The 15153-nt window shown below is 32.4% G+C and overlaps 2 protein-coding genes across 2 annotated transcripts; both read left to right on the forward strand.

Annotated features, from left to right (window-relative positions):
* Nucleotides 1-1489: 1489 nt before the first annotated feature.
* Nucleotides 1490-2227, forward strand: LOC108994706. The gene has a single exon (XM_018970022.2). It carries the CDS (start codon nucleotides 1644-1646, stop codon nucleotides 2001-2003), a length of 360 nt encoding a protein of 119 aa, XP_018825567.1. The 5' UTR covers nucleotides 1490-1643; the 3' UTR covers nucleotides 2004-2227.
* Nucleotides 2228-7566: 5339 nt separating this feature from the next.
* Nucleotides 7567-9817, forward strand: LOC108994805 (translationally-controlled tumor protein homolog). Its single transcript, XM_018970175.2, has 5 exons — nucleotides 7567-7776; nucleotides 8459-8532; nucleotides 8784-8912; nucleotides 8999-9156; nucleotides 9395-9817. Exons 1-5 carry the CDS (start codon nucleotides 7749-7751, stop codon nucleotides 9510-9512), a joined length of 507 nt encoding a protein of 168 aa, XP_018825720.1. The 5' UTR covers nucleotides 7567-7748; the 3' UTR covers nucleotides 9513-9817.
* Nucleotides 9818-15153: the final 5336 nt, after the last annotated feature.

Raw genomic sequence — 15153 nt, forward strand, 5'->3', positions numbered from 1 at the left:
GCCATAAATCTAAATCTAAATCTAAATTCAAATTATTCTATCCAAACACAACAATCGTAAAAATTTTCGGGTTTTGTAAAATTTTGCCAAAGTTGTAATGTGAAATTTTTTTCAAGTTTTGTGGAGGTTTTTTGGTTTGTGTTTGTCACGACAATTGACACAAAATGTTTTGATGATTGAGATTGCTTTGGTACAAATATCATTTTTAGATTGAGAGCGATGATATTTTAAGAAATTTTTCAAAAACTCTTTATCTCAAGCATGATCAATAAATATAAAAAAATTTCGTAAAAGTAATTCAACAGACTGACATGACTTTAATATAATACGTTAGATTTATTTTACAATAAAAATAATTTTACATTCAAACATATATATATCACATTAAATTACGTCAGATTACGAGTTTATTTTTATGAGATTTCAATAATTACAATATTTGATATTGTATTATAAAATGTTGAGACGACGATCACAAAACATAAATGATGAACTAATAATTAATGAGGAATACCTTTAGGATTAACGTATCCAAATGAACTTTTTTTAGCTTAACAGTTTAGGTGGGCCATGTGCTCTTATAGCATCTTCCTCCCAACTTCGCTCATAACGCGGAAATTAACGAATCGAAAATCAAAGGAAATTGCACTGCATTTCCCCTAATTACTCGTCTGATCTTGGTATTAATTTCCACGTTCTCATTCACTTTCTTCTGCTTTCTACTATTCATTTGACGCGAATCGAACTCATTTCGAGTACTTCCGAAACTTTGCTATCATATTCCTTCTTTGATTTTTTACGAGAGGGAGGGAGAAGGGGAAGGTGAAGGTGAAGGGGAGACCTTCTATTAATTGTATTTATATGTTTTTTTATTTTTAGTTTAATCTTTGAATAAGAAAATGATAAGAAGGAATGTACGTCACTTTCAAACGATATAAAATTTTTAAAAATATAAGAGAATTCAACTTTCTCACGTTTTAAAACCCAAACTCAGAATGTCAAAAACATATTTATCTGTAATTTTGGACAATACACGGGTATATTATTTGAGTAATGATATATATACATAATATATTTTATAACACATTATTATTATATAATAATATTATAAAATGAGAATATTTTTATAAAATAATATTATTTTTAAAATTTATTTTATAAAAATATCTCTTATTTTAAATAGAGTTGTGTAAAATATTATAAAAAATATTACGTGTAAATTATTTTTTATATAGAAATGATTTGTACAAGTCTCAAATAGACAAGTCTCATACAAGTTTTTATAAAAAAAATAGATCTCACCTTAAAAAAGTATAAAAAAAATTATTATTTATTAACGGGATTCATTGTTTTATAAAAGACTTATATAAAATTTATCTATTTAAAATTTATATCTAACATTTCTCTTTTTTATATTATTTTCAAGTTTCAACAGTACCCGAGTATACTCTATTAAACAATTACTTTTGTATTATTTTGAGAGCGAAACTACTCCACGCTTATATGGAGAAACGCGTCTCCTAGCACTTATTTTAAGGCCAAGTCATTGCACCTCTCTCCATCACTGCCCTCCATAACCAAAACACCGAAGTCAATCAGAAAACAAAGCTCACAAAACTTCACAGATCACAGCCCCAAGCAGAATGATAGAAGAAAGACAAGCCGGAGCACCCCACGGCGTCCTGCTGGCCGTCGTGGTGATCCTAGTGCTTGTGGTGCCGTCCCTTATTGGCGACCAAGGCGAGGCCATCGCCGAGGCCATTTCCGAGCTGCTGAGCCCGGTTGGACTTCTGCTCCTCCCCATCCTCCTCCTCCTCACCATCCAGTTCCTCTCCTCCGAGCGCGGCTCCTTCATCTCTAGCATTTTCTCTACCGGCGAGCCCGATACCATCCACAGGGTTAGTGGGTCGCCGGTGGGGGTGGCTTTCGTTCTTATCATCGTCTTGTTTCTCTTGTACAATCGCGTATCGATCTTCGGCGGCGGTGACGACTCCGGTGAATAACATGGATATTGGATCTTGGTTTTCAAGACGTTGATTTATCTTTGGTTTCTGGGTTTTAATTACTTTTGTGGTATATGGGTATAGAGTACCTACGTAGAATTGTCATGTATACACATGGTGATGAAAGACTTCGAGATTATTCTGTTCATGATTCAGAAAAATCAGAATAGTTGTACGATTTAGAGCTTTGATTTTATTAATCCAGAATTACCCTTTTGAGAGACTGTTCTTTTTTTATTTTTTTCCCTTCATCAAGACGAAAATTTCATTTAACTGCTACTAGCTTACGTCACACATATTCATCCTATTAAGTAGATGAATGTGTGAGATAAAAGCATTTTTTAGCATTATTTTAAGATAAATATTTTAATTATAAAGAGATTAAATAAAAATAATTTTACATATATTCATGTAATTTGTTAAATTATAAAATTATTTTTATCAGACTCTTGATATGAACTAATCGGGAGAAAGGTCTTTAAATTCATTGGGAAATTAAATTTTAGTTTTGGGATGATAATTATGATTGACCTGAAATTTGAAAGGTCATAAAAAGCAAAAATTGAAGGGTCTTTTAAGAATTAAAATGGGGGATAAATGTTCCTTTAAATAATGCAAAAGAAGTTCAAAAGACAAGTGAAATGATATAACGAAGGAAGTAAAAATGTTGGTATTATAATTAAGAAAATAATTAAATTAGAGACTTCAATAATTAAATTCTGTCATCACCAACGAAGAAGAGACTATTGCTTTTTCGAATTTGGATTTGCATCGTTTGTTCTTAAAAATGAAATGAGATAAATTTAAATTAAAGTTAAAAAATTAAATAAAATATTATTAAAATATATTTTTTAATATTATTTTTATTTTAAGATTTAAAAAAATTAAATTTTTTATTTTATTTTATATAAAATTTTAAGAAAATTATAATGTAGAGATAAAAAAAAATTTAAAATTTAAAATTTTAGTTTTGAAAATTAACCGGACCTTAAATTACTTAAATTGGTCACTGTCGGTGACTACAGACCGTGGCGCGTTGTCAGTGGTGGCCGTCTCTCTCACAGAGACTACTCTCGTAACAATTTTTGTCGTTTGTTGAGGTTGCTTCTGTGGCCTTTCCTGGTTCCCTTGTTCTTTGTTCAACTTCGTGCTGCCACGTGGCTCTTGTTTATCTCAATTCTAAAATATATATGAGTAATTCTACATACAACCGCGAAGTGTGTAACCGTCGCGTAATCGCTTTGAAAAATAGTAGGGTCTACTATTAAAAAATTAATTTTTTTCATGTAGATCTCATATTTTATTCATCTTTTTCAAAACGATTACGCGGCAGTTATGCAATTCACGATTATAAGTATATTTTCTCAATATATATATATATAAAAAAGTAATGCTAACCGTCTTAGAATGTATAAATATTATATAGTTATTTTGAAAAAGAATGAGGTCTACTCATAAAAAATTAATTTATTTTTATATAAATTTTATATTTATTTTTTTTTTTTTAAATAACTATATGGTACTTACACATTCACAATTATAAATATTATTTCTATATATATATATATATATTTTGAATTACGAAAAAATTACATATCCCGCTTGGGGTTCCACGGGTTGTAGTATTTTTTTATATATATTTTTTAATTGTTTTTACATAGATATTTTTAATAATTTTAAATATTTTAAAAACTAAAATAAAAATTATAATATTTTTAAAAAATACTTTCTTAACTAAGAAGTAGAATAAAAAATAATTTTTAATAATTTTTTTTACTTCCTGATTAAAGAAATATTTTTTAATAATATTTTAAATTTATTTTATTTTTTAAAAATATTTAAAAGTGTAAAAAAAATTTATATAAAAAATAAATTAAAAAAATACATATAAAAAAATATATACTAAACCTAACGGGAGCCCTAGTGAGATTATTGCATGACCATTTTAAATATTTTTAAAAAACAATTATAATATTATTAAAAAATACTTTCTTAATCATATTTTTTATTTTATTTTGTGATTAAAAAAATATTTTTTTAATGATATTTTAAATTTATTTTATTTTTATAAAATTTTAAAAAATTTATATAAAAAATTATTTAAATAAAACATATATAAAATAATATTATAATCCCAACGAGATCCCAACGGGAGCTCCAGGGCTGTAGTATCACCCATTGAATTATCGGGATCGAGCTGCATATTATCTTAAATTATTTAAGTACATTATTTTCAGATCTAAGTTATTAAAAATTGTATGCATTTGTCATCTCTTGTACGGCTAATGAATCTGTTGTGGGAAGTGTCAGCTACCTATAACAATGCTTCACATGGTACAGTCTGTCGCTCTATGAAGCACAGAGGATACTGACCATAATCTGCACTGCAGAGATCCCCACTCAGACATGTTTTCTTAAAATAATCAAAATCTTCTCGTTTCGTTATATTAATGAGATGAAATTAAAATTTTATAAACGGTAATAATAAGATAATTTATAAATAGTAAAACTTTTTATGAGATTTTGAAGGAAAAAAAAAATTGAATAAAAAAATTATAAAATTAAAAGAGAGTTGAATATAATTTTTTAATATTTTGAAATTTTAAAAAATAAATTATTTTTTATGTTTTGTTTAAAAGTTTGAAATGTTATAATAATTAAATAATGATTAGATGAAAAAACTAAAAATCTAAAATTGTTGTTTAGATGTTTAGATGAGATAAAATGATTTCAAAAATTTGTAAATTAGGCCCAAGTGTTGGGTATGGTCAGGAGTAGGGCTGTGCAAAATACCCGTTGGACCTGTTAACCCGTCTAACCCAATTAGATATGTCCGATAGAAAACGGTTTTGCATCAACGTCGGGTCGAACCCAATAGATAACAGGCAGACCCGACTCTTACAAAAATAAAAAACACTTACGTGTTCGATCTTCAAACACAAACCTAGCAGCCAAGTCGCCCCTGTTGGTCAACGATGATTACGAATCGCCTGTTGTTTCATCTGCAACCAACGTCAGATGACCATTGATCAGGTAAGATTTTACATAGATTTCATCTGCCCTTCCCCAACTCAGGCGACCGTTGCCTCTTCTTCAAAAGGCTTGAAAATAAAAACACCATTGTCTGGCTCTCGCTCTGCCTCTTCGTGCGTTCCCAGAAGTTCACCAGCCCATCCGAGGATCCCCAATATACAACGACCGACGATTTGTTTACAATCACCGCGTTTTCCTGTTTCAACAAAATGTGAACCAAGAAGTGCTTGGTTCTGTAGCTCCCTTCACCATACCTTAACAATTCCATCTGCCGAGCCCGTGAACACAAAGGCATCAAAGCCCACGACGACGACATTTATGGCATCTTTGTGGGCGTTGATGGACTCCAATATAACAAGCCAAGCTCTTCGTTCAAGCTCATGCATGACACTGCGTTGAAGTATTTGATGCAAACGACGTTGCAATGGCATTGGATTTTGTTGGGGTTTTCGTTTTGCTTATGAGGAATTTGGGGTTTTTGTTTTGTTGTGACTGAGGAATTGGGAAAGTTTTCTTAGGAGTCGGTGAATATCAAATGACCCGACCCGCATGTTACGGGTCGGGTCGTTTTTATCTAAGTATGCGGACGAGTCGGGTCAAAAAGTAGTGCGGGTTGGACGGGTTGCAGGCCTAGTCAGGAGAAGTCAGTTTTTCAGATATGATTGGCTAAGTGGCAAGCACTTTAATTTTGGTAATATACTCATTTTAGATCTAATGTTCAAATTGTCTTAAATGTAGGGGTGTGCAAAATTTCAAAAATTCCGACTCCGTTCGACTTCCGCTCCGATGCCGACTCCGACGGAGTCAGAGTTGTCAGAATTCGGAGTCAGAATTCGGAGTCGAAGTCAGAGTCGGAGTCGGAGTCAGAATCAGAGCTCCAAGGAGCTCCGACTCCGACTCTGAAATTTTTTAATATATTATCCAACTGAAATTAATCGAATTATACAAATTCGTACCATCATTCTTCTCTATAAAATTTTAAATTTGTGTAATTTTTGACTCATGAGTCATGAGCACTTTTAATGCTAAATTTTAGGCGGACATAAAACAAATTAAAGATATAATCAAAATTCAGTAACAAAATCAGAATGAATATTTAAATTATTGAAAACTCTTGAATAAATCAAATATTTATAGATGGTTCACTTTTAAAAAAATATATATGTTGCTCACTATCTGAAACGAAATTGAACAACAAAATTTAAATAATAATAAAAAAAGAATAGAAAACAACAATTAGAAATTTATTTTTAAACGGAGTTTGGAAATTTAATTCGGAGTCGGAGCTCTGACCTCCGTTCGGAATCGAACTCCGACTCAGTTCGGAGTCGGAGTCGGAGGGGCAATTCGGCTCCGACTTTTGTCGGAGTCGGAGCCCACCCCTACTTAAATGTATACAATTGTTTTTAAAAAATGCTTTAGTCATAAAACATAATTCACAAAAGACATCACTTGATATTTTAGATTATGAAATAAATCTAACGTATCATAAAAAATTATATCATTTTATAAATTTATCTTTATAAAATCTCTATATAATTGTCCCACTTCTCATAATTGTCAGAGGCCATGAACTTGAGAAGTCTTTCCTTAAATTATCAAAAGGGTTGGGATTGCACATCTAAAACTCGGTTTATTCATGGGTCTGTGAAGTGCTTGTATACAGGCCTAAGGCCAGACCCATAACTGTATATAGGCTAAGGAAAATGGCAAAGAGGGCATGCATGCAGGTTTGAACTAAGTCCTGCGCATCCTCAGCCCCAAAGGCTGATAAAGATCCGAAGGCCCATCACACATGGATATCTGGACATCTACAACATCTTCTTCATTACAAACATAACTTTCAACTGGGTAACAAAGCACCTCAGTCCATTCCATTACTTGTAGTTCTGTAGTAGATGGATCATAACGATTTGAGAAAATTAGATCAAATTCAAGGAAAATTATAGTTGGCCCCTCGATTGACCCAGTTGGTATTTTTTTTTTCTATTTTTTTTTATCAGATTTTCTTTGATTAAATATTTCTATTTAAAAAATATAAAAATTTGGAAAAATATAGAAAACGAAAAAAAAAAATTTCTACTTATCATCTCTACACACCACACACCACACACAAACATGTGATTTGTCATTTTAGTTCTTCTATTTAAACACACATATGATTAATGCTACATACAATCGTAGAATGTACAAGCGTCGTATCGTTGTTTTAAAAAAGAGTATGGTCCATTATTAAAAAGAATTAATTTTTTTATATACATCTCATATTTATTCAATTTTTTTAAAATAATTATAAGGTATTTAGACATTATACGACTGCAAATATCATTTTTAAATGGGTAATAAGTAAAATATGTTATTTCTAATACCGTTGAGTAGAGTGCCATCTTTGCCTAGAGAAAATATATTTGTTGGAGGTACCTGGCCCATGGATACCTGGCCCAACTCCGAATTGGCACCACATTCGCACTACGAGGCGAAGGACCCATTGGCCATTATTCACGAACAGAAGTCCTTTTCCCGTAATTACTGAACACCCCCTCAACACTGCCTTCTAGTTCTCGGCGTCTCGCCCAAACCCTCGACTATAAATACTCCTTGTCCTCAAAGCATCAGAGCCCTCTTTCTCTCGCTCCCCCTCGGCTGCATCCTCGCTCTCTCCTCCTTAGCCCCTTAACTCTTTGTTGGAACGGTCCGAGAGATTCCGCAAGCATGTTGGTTTACCAGGACCTCCTCACAGGTACCGTTGCTTCTCTCTCAGATTGACCTTTTTGTTTAAATCGAGGCTTGTCTTGTTTTAAGCATCACACATGTTTTCGATCGGTGTGTTGTCTATCAAGTTTTATCTCTGAAGGTATGTTTTCGTTTATTGCTTGTTATTCCATATGTTTGGTGTTCGTTGTTGCGTATGTTGTTGAGATCTGGAGGTTTTACATATCGGTTTAAGTTGAAAAAGTTTGTGTGATCTAATTTAATGGGCCCATTTGAATTATCATTCCCTTAGCTGAGATATCGTTTACTTAAAGCCATATATCAGATAATCTAGCTGACCCATTTCAACTGTCCAGAAAAAAAAGTGACCCATTTGAACAATCTTTCGCTTTGTTTGCTCCATTTATATTGCTTTGGGTGACTTTGCTAATTGGTTCATACTCTACTGTCCTTTGATTTAACTTGTTTGAGACTTCTTTTGAATGTGCATACATATTAGAGTGTTGCTAGTTTTGTTGTAGTCTCTCTTTCTGGCTGTGATGATTTGATGCTTGCGTTTTTTTCCTCTGATGGATTAATTTATTGGTTTTGTTGACTAACGGAATGTTATATATATTTGAGTGGTATTACTTTTTTTATTGAAATTTGTTTCTGCATTGGGATGTTATGGAGGAAGTTGACTGACCGTTTAAATGTTGCATTGATATCAGGCGATGAGCTTCTCTCGGACTCGTTTCCATATAAGGAAATCGAGAATGGAATTTTGTGGGAAGTTGAGGGAAAGGTTGGTGTTTATAACTTCCTCACTTTAAATCTTAGTTTGAATACCTAGTTTGAAGAGTTTCACTACTTTGTAATGCTAACAAGGGTTTTGATACAAGTGACTGACTTGTGCCATTACATGTTTATGCAGTACAAGAACTAAAAGAAAACAATGCTGTGGCTTGATTAGGATATCCGGGATTTTATTTGTGTTGACTTTATATATATATTGGAATTCAATTAATTATGGTTTCGATGTATTTGCATGTTCAGTGGGTTGTTCAAGGAGCTGTTGATGTAGACATTGGTGCAAACCCCTCTGCTGAAGGTGGAGAGGATGATGAGGGTGTTGATGACCAAGCTGCGAAGGTGGTTGACATTGTTGACACATTTAGGCTTCAGGTTTGTTGTGCCCACAAAATCTTATGACATCATTTATTTTTTATTGCAAAGCAGTGTTTGACTAGGTTATTATCTCATGCTTGCAGGAGCAACCTCCTTTTGACAAGAAGCAATTTGTCACATATATGAAGCGGTTCATCAAGTTGTTGACACCCAAGCTTGAGGGCGAGCAGCAAGAGAAATTTAAGAAAAACATTGAGGCAGCAACCAAGTTCCTGCTTTCGAAGCTCAGTGACCTCCAATTGTAAGGCCCTCTTATATATGATGCTGTTCGAAATAGTTACCTATTCACTACCACTTCCTTGTGTCAATGTTGTGTCTATGCCAACGCATGTAATTGTAATTTGTCTCCTCTTCTTCTATGTTCTGATATAATATCAGGCTCAACTGAGTAGCTTGAAAGTTAGTTTTTTAGTTGTTAATGCCTGTATCTTTGGCTTAAAAGTTAAATAGCTCAAACAAAGCCTTTATGCCCTTTGCAGTTTTGTGGGGGAGAGCATGCATGATGATGGCTGCCTCGTATTTGCTTACTACAAGGAAGGTGCCACTGACCCGACATTTTTGTACTTTGGCTATGCTTTGAAGGAGGTCAAGTGCTAAGAAGTGGAGTAGCTTGCTTGCCAAGACGTTCTTGATGAATTTGCAGTTATCTGTTTGTTTTCTCTTCTGATGTTTTTATTGTTGACATAAGGCTTTGTGCCTAGTGTTTGGGTTTTGATGGGTATTTTCTCATAATTATAATGTGTTTTCTCTGATTCAATGGGTGTTATGTTTGAGTTTAGTCTATGGGTTGGCTCAAGGGCCTTGGTGTATGCTCCATTTACCCCCTGGGTCTAAGGCTCAGATCTTTGGTTTCAAACTATTTTCAGGAGTTATGTCCCATTAGTGAAAAGCCGATGATTTTATTGGAAAGTGTTACAGGGGTCTGAGGTTTAACCGGATAAAAGACATGTTGCGTTCACATGGTCACCGGTATTCCTTGTCATCAAGAGATGTGTTGTGTTTAGTTGAAGGGAGTATAAATTATTTATAAAAATTAAAAATGATAGGAGTATCCTAAACTAGTTTTGGCATTCATCATGGTTTCTGTGATGTCTTTACCGATGTAGATATATTAAGAGTGGACACCTATCAAAAAAAGATATCTTAAGAATTGTCATAGGTATATGAGGGGGTCTTTGATAAACCATAATACCAAGCTAGTCACGAATGTTATAACAAAGTCTCACTTTTTTATAATTAGATTTACTGATTTATGTATTTGCTTCAAAATGGTAGTCGGAAATGGTTGAAAATCGATTCATTCTAAAACGATGCATTGAGTGATATAACAAGTTGTGTTAGCAAATGCAATTTCCAGGCTCTTGGTAATCTTTAGTGTACTGTGCATATGCAAATGGTCCCTGCCTCCTCTCCCCTCCATTTTTGTTTTTCCTCTTTAACAAAAGATGTTTTCAATATCTCATTTTTGTTGTGTGATGGGTTTGAGATCTCCAAAACTAAAGGACAAATGACTTGTTAAAATGGCCCAAAACACGATTAATTGATTATGCAGGTCTTGCAGTTAGGTGGGTTGCATGCATGGACTGTCTGTATGCGATTAAAATGTGTCGAAAGTGAGTGGAGATAATATTGTATGGATCATAGTTAGGTCCAATCCAAAGGCTTTAAATGCCTCCCAATATGTTATATCAACTCTTACTTTAAAAGTTGGTATATATTTATAAAAAAGAATAATAATAATAATGTAAGTATTTATTTCCCCATGCAAATACAGCAATTGCCATTTCTAAACGTTAGCACCAGCATGCATGAGATACACACTGAGCCTTGGAATCTGTAAAATCTATGGACTCATCCAAACAAATCCATTTTTTTGAGTTATGTTATATATATTCATTTTTACGTACTTTTTGGGCATTCAATAAATGTGATTGGCCAATACAATTATTTTATATTAGAAAAAGTGATGCAATCAATTACATTAATGAAATGCATAAAAAATATATAAAAGTGACTGCATAACGAGCGAAAGCTGCTAGCTCGAGAGTAGGGTACACAAAACAAAAAATGAGGGATATGGCAAAATTGGTAGACACCACGGACTTTATTGAATTCATCCAAAAATCAAATCCACGTAAGTGCCAACTTTATAGTGTACAATTTAGTCAAATTGATGTCTTCAAATGGGCTATAACCCACTTATTCAACTCTAACCTCATCTATGATATCTTGAATTCTCTTTCATCTCGTAATTCTTTCTCTTCTATGATTAAAAGAAAGTCCACATAAATCAATACAATAATGTATGTAGGGTCTATTGTTCATGTTTTTCGTCCGTGCGCATATCATTTTTCAAAAATCATTGACTAATATTGCAGCCTGACACCAACCCTATATAATTACACTTTAAAAAAGACTCTAAAAAAATAAAAAAACAAGGACTTGCTGTCCATTGAAATCATTAATAGGGTTCCCAATGAGGTTGATTAGAAAAGATGAGAGACAACAAGAGCAAATCCGCCCAACAAATGATGAAACTTTAATTCAAATTACCTTACATGCTTTAACTTAAAGCAAGACTTTATTCGAAAAGAAGTGCATTGCAAGGTATGATAGAATTGAAAAGGCTCGGTCTTTTTCAGGTGGCCCCCCCCACCACCTTCTGATCGAACAGCAATATAATTATAATCCTTCTTGCTGGCCCACATTCATCACAACAACACATCATTTACAACCTACATGTACAATTCTTAATTAATTATGTATCCTTATGCTTTGCTTTTTTTAATTAATTTTATATCATATATTAGATTTATTTTTTAATAAAAATAATTTTATAATCTAATATATCAAATTAAGTTATTAAATTTTATTTTATTTTAAACATGTGATTGTTTTATTTATCATGTTGTTTATGCTTCGTCAATAACCATAAAGAGAAAAGATACTTACAACCGTGAATTGCGTAACCGCCGCGTAATCGCTTTGAAAAAAATAATAAAACATGGGACTCACATGAAAAAAATTAATTTTTTAATAGTAGACCCCACTCTTTTTCAAAGCGATTACGCGGCGGTTACGTACTTCACGGTTGTATGTAGAATTACTCAACCATAAATATTGTCAGTTTTGCAAGGAACTTCAACAAAAATAGCTAAGATGTCGACAATATATTTCTTAGAGCATTGGCAATGACCTAGTCCAAGTCTAAATTTTAGTTTTTTCTTTTTGAGTTAAAAGCTCATGCATTAGACTAACCAAAATGATATTTGTGAAAATTTAAGCTTTAGTAATTTAGGGCTCCTAGTCATATTTGGAGAATCACTGCAAAATGACTAAATCAATATTTTATAATCTTTCCATCCAACTATCTCATCTCTCTCTTTTAATATTAAATTTTAATATTAATACAAGTGTATTTACAAAATGTTAATTTTTTAAAAATATTATTAAAATATATAATATTATATTACTACTTTGACCTTCAAATGAGTAGTCTAATGTGGATTAATTTCTTCAAAAATTTTAACTATAACTAAAACCTTAAATTCTAATAAAAATTTGGACTCTAAAGTCTAAACCATTGCCAATGCTTCTCGACATATCGAAAACTTTTGTTGGTAAATTTGAGATCTCCATTTTGACATGGGGATTCATGCATGCACGACATTCATTGACTACATTTTGTAGAAAGATCCAAATCTTTTGTCTTTATCTTTTTTAAGGTTTCTTTTTTTCTTTCAGATTTAGGGGTTGGACTCTCACTCGATAGCAGCATTCTCACTAGATTTTGAAATGGGCCATGTGCTGCCTCCCCCGACAACTATTATTCTCTCTTTTGCAAATTGCAATAAGATTGTGTTCCGAAAATAAAATCATCTCAATATATTTTAAATCAATTATTAATGAGATGTAGTATTTTTTCAACTTTTCGTAAAAAATTAAACTCATTTCATATATGTAAACATATATCTCAACTTATTTATATTTAAATATATGTTAATGAAAAACTCTATTTGCACTCGGGATGTGTACCCCCGCGTACACAGGCCTTCACGTGGATGATAGAAACGCTGCATTTCATTTGCAGCACTCAACTGATAGACCCCCCTCTGTCTTCGTCACAGACACCCAACAATAAACGAGCCACTGCAAGTGTTAGTGAACTAGTCTTTCATATTCACAAGAGACATTGGTGAGGCACGAAGAGTCTAAAATCAAGACTAACGAAATGAAATCAACAGAGCTTCAGACGAAGACGATTGAACTCGCGAATGACCCATGGAAGAACGCTTCGGTCCCCAATCTTCACCTCGCACCGTTCAAACCTCCAAGCTTCCCACGGCCGTGCTGCCAGACGAAAGACGAAGGGACTAAAACAGAGCATACCCACACTCCACACGAGCGCCTCCTCCTTCACTCCACACGTAATTGGATCCATGGTCTTCGAACTTTCCAGAATTAACCACACCGTAGCTCCGTTTTTGTTTGGATCTCTGCCAAGGCCAATGGATCCCCCACATGCAACAACGCTCTTGCTGAGGGTCCCTCTTGCATATTCGTTGGCCCTATCGAGATTGCCACCCAAGAAACCCTAGAAGCTCTTTATCGTCAAGTAGGATACAGTGGTTCTCTTGATTTCTTAGTAACTTAATTTTTTTGATTACTGACTCTGGTTGTGTTTGGTTGCCGAGAAAATGTTAAGGAAATGAATTTCAATCTTTTGATATAATTAGCGATTTATTTGGTTCATGATTCCTCATACCTACTAATATTATTTGCAATTTAACTCTTGCGATTTTCATGTTTTTTGTGGTTCTTGGTTTTGCTATGAAGCTCAAATGCTGAATTTGCCTGTAATTGATTTCTGAGAGTGTAAAAACGATGAAGATGGATGTACAGTAAAAACAGTGCATGTCGCTGTTATACGCCTCTGCAGATTTCAACTCTTAATTTTTTTTTTTAAATAATATAAAACTGACGTGATTCCGCAACGGATACTCGAAGGCGAGTACCTGTAGCAGAATTGTATATTAATAGAATGTATAAAATATTATTATTTACAGATCAATTCAAATTATTTAAAATTACATTAAAATCCAAATGACCCATCTATTAACTCTTTATTCTTCTTCTAAAAGATGTAAAGGATGGGGCATTAAATGCTCCATCGAATACTCCGAAACAAACAAGTTTGTTGCATCATTATCCATTGAATTTTGAATCAGTAGTTAAAACCACGTAATTTTTTTTTTTTATCGAGATTGAATAAAACAACGACCTTTACAACGGTTCCTTCCTTATCTCAAATTTGAAACAATGATTTCATACAAAATATTGACTTCTTTGCCTTTCACTTTTGTTTTATTCGAATCATGCAATATTGTATTTGTTGTAGAGCATTTGGTTGGGTCTACACATCTTGTCCTTTTGTAATTGATAAATGATATTGTAGTTTTAGATTCATTTAGATATAGAAACGGTTTCATATCATCTTATTTTATCGTTATAATTTTATCAAATTTACACATAAAATATAATAAATAATTCAATTTTTTCAAATATCAAAATAATAATAATATTAAAAAAATAATATTCTAACAATATTGTATTTAATTTTTATCTAAAACTATCTAATCTCATCTCACCATTCAAATAATGCATTGGGATATACAAGTCTTGCACACTTCATTTGTAACAAGTAAATTTGAAACAAACATAAAAAATTATAATTTTAATGGTAGACTTTATTTTCTTAAAAAAAAAAGAGTAAAAAAAAGAATATGCGATACTTGCACATACTAAAACTATATTTAACATTACTCTATATAATTATATATATATTTTTTATATCTTCTTATAAAAAGATTCCATCTTGTTGCTTTGCTAGACTTCCATGACATCAACAATAAAAGTACGATAAACTGTATAATAATCATCTTATAATTTCATATGAAAAAATCATATGTACTATCAAAATTAGTGTTTTTAATTTCGTACTTTACTAATCGGGTATTGCCAAAATTTTTCATACCGGCCCTGTAGCCGGTACATGTATCATATGTGTTTCGTATCGGTCTAAATACTGGCCTGTATTTCAGCTTTAATTTTTTTTTTCATTTTTTCAAATTACAAACTTATTTTTTTATCCCCAATTCATATTAGACTATTTATAATTTATATATATGTATTTATATATAATTTATTCGTATATAAACTATTTTAAAATATAATTTAT

This window comes from Juglans regia, chromosome 12 (genome assembly GCF_001411555.2).
Source record: "Juglans regia cultivar Chandler chromosome 12, Walnut 2.0, whole genome shotgun sequence".
Lineage (NCBI taxonomy): Eukaryota > Viridiplantae > Streptophyta > Magnoliopsida > Fagales > Juglandaceae > Juglans > Juglans regia.

Coding starts and splice junctions, on each gene's coding strand:
- LOC108994706 (XM_018970022.2), top strand. CDS start 1,644: ATGATAGAAGAAAGACAAGCCGGAGCACCCCACGGCGTCCTGCTGGCC.
- LOC108994805 (XM_018970175.2), top strand. CDS start 7,749: ATGTTGGTTTACCAGGACCTCCTCACAG. Junction 8,533..8,783: donor TGTGGGAAGTTGAGGGAAAG/GTTGGTGTTTAT, acceptor TTGCATGTTCAG/TGGGTTGTTCAAGGAGCTGT. Junction 9,157..9,394: donor AAGCTCAGTGACCTCCAATT/GTAAGGCCCTCT, acceptor TGCCCTTTGCAG/TTTTGTGGGGGAGAGCATGC.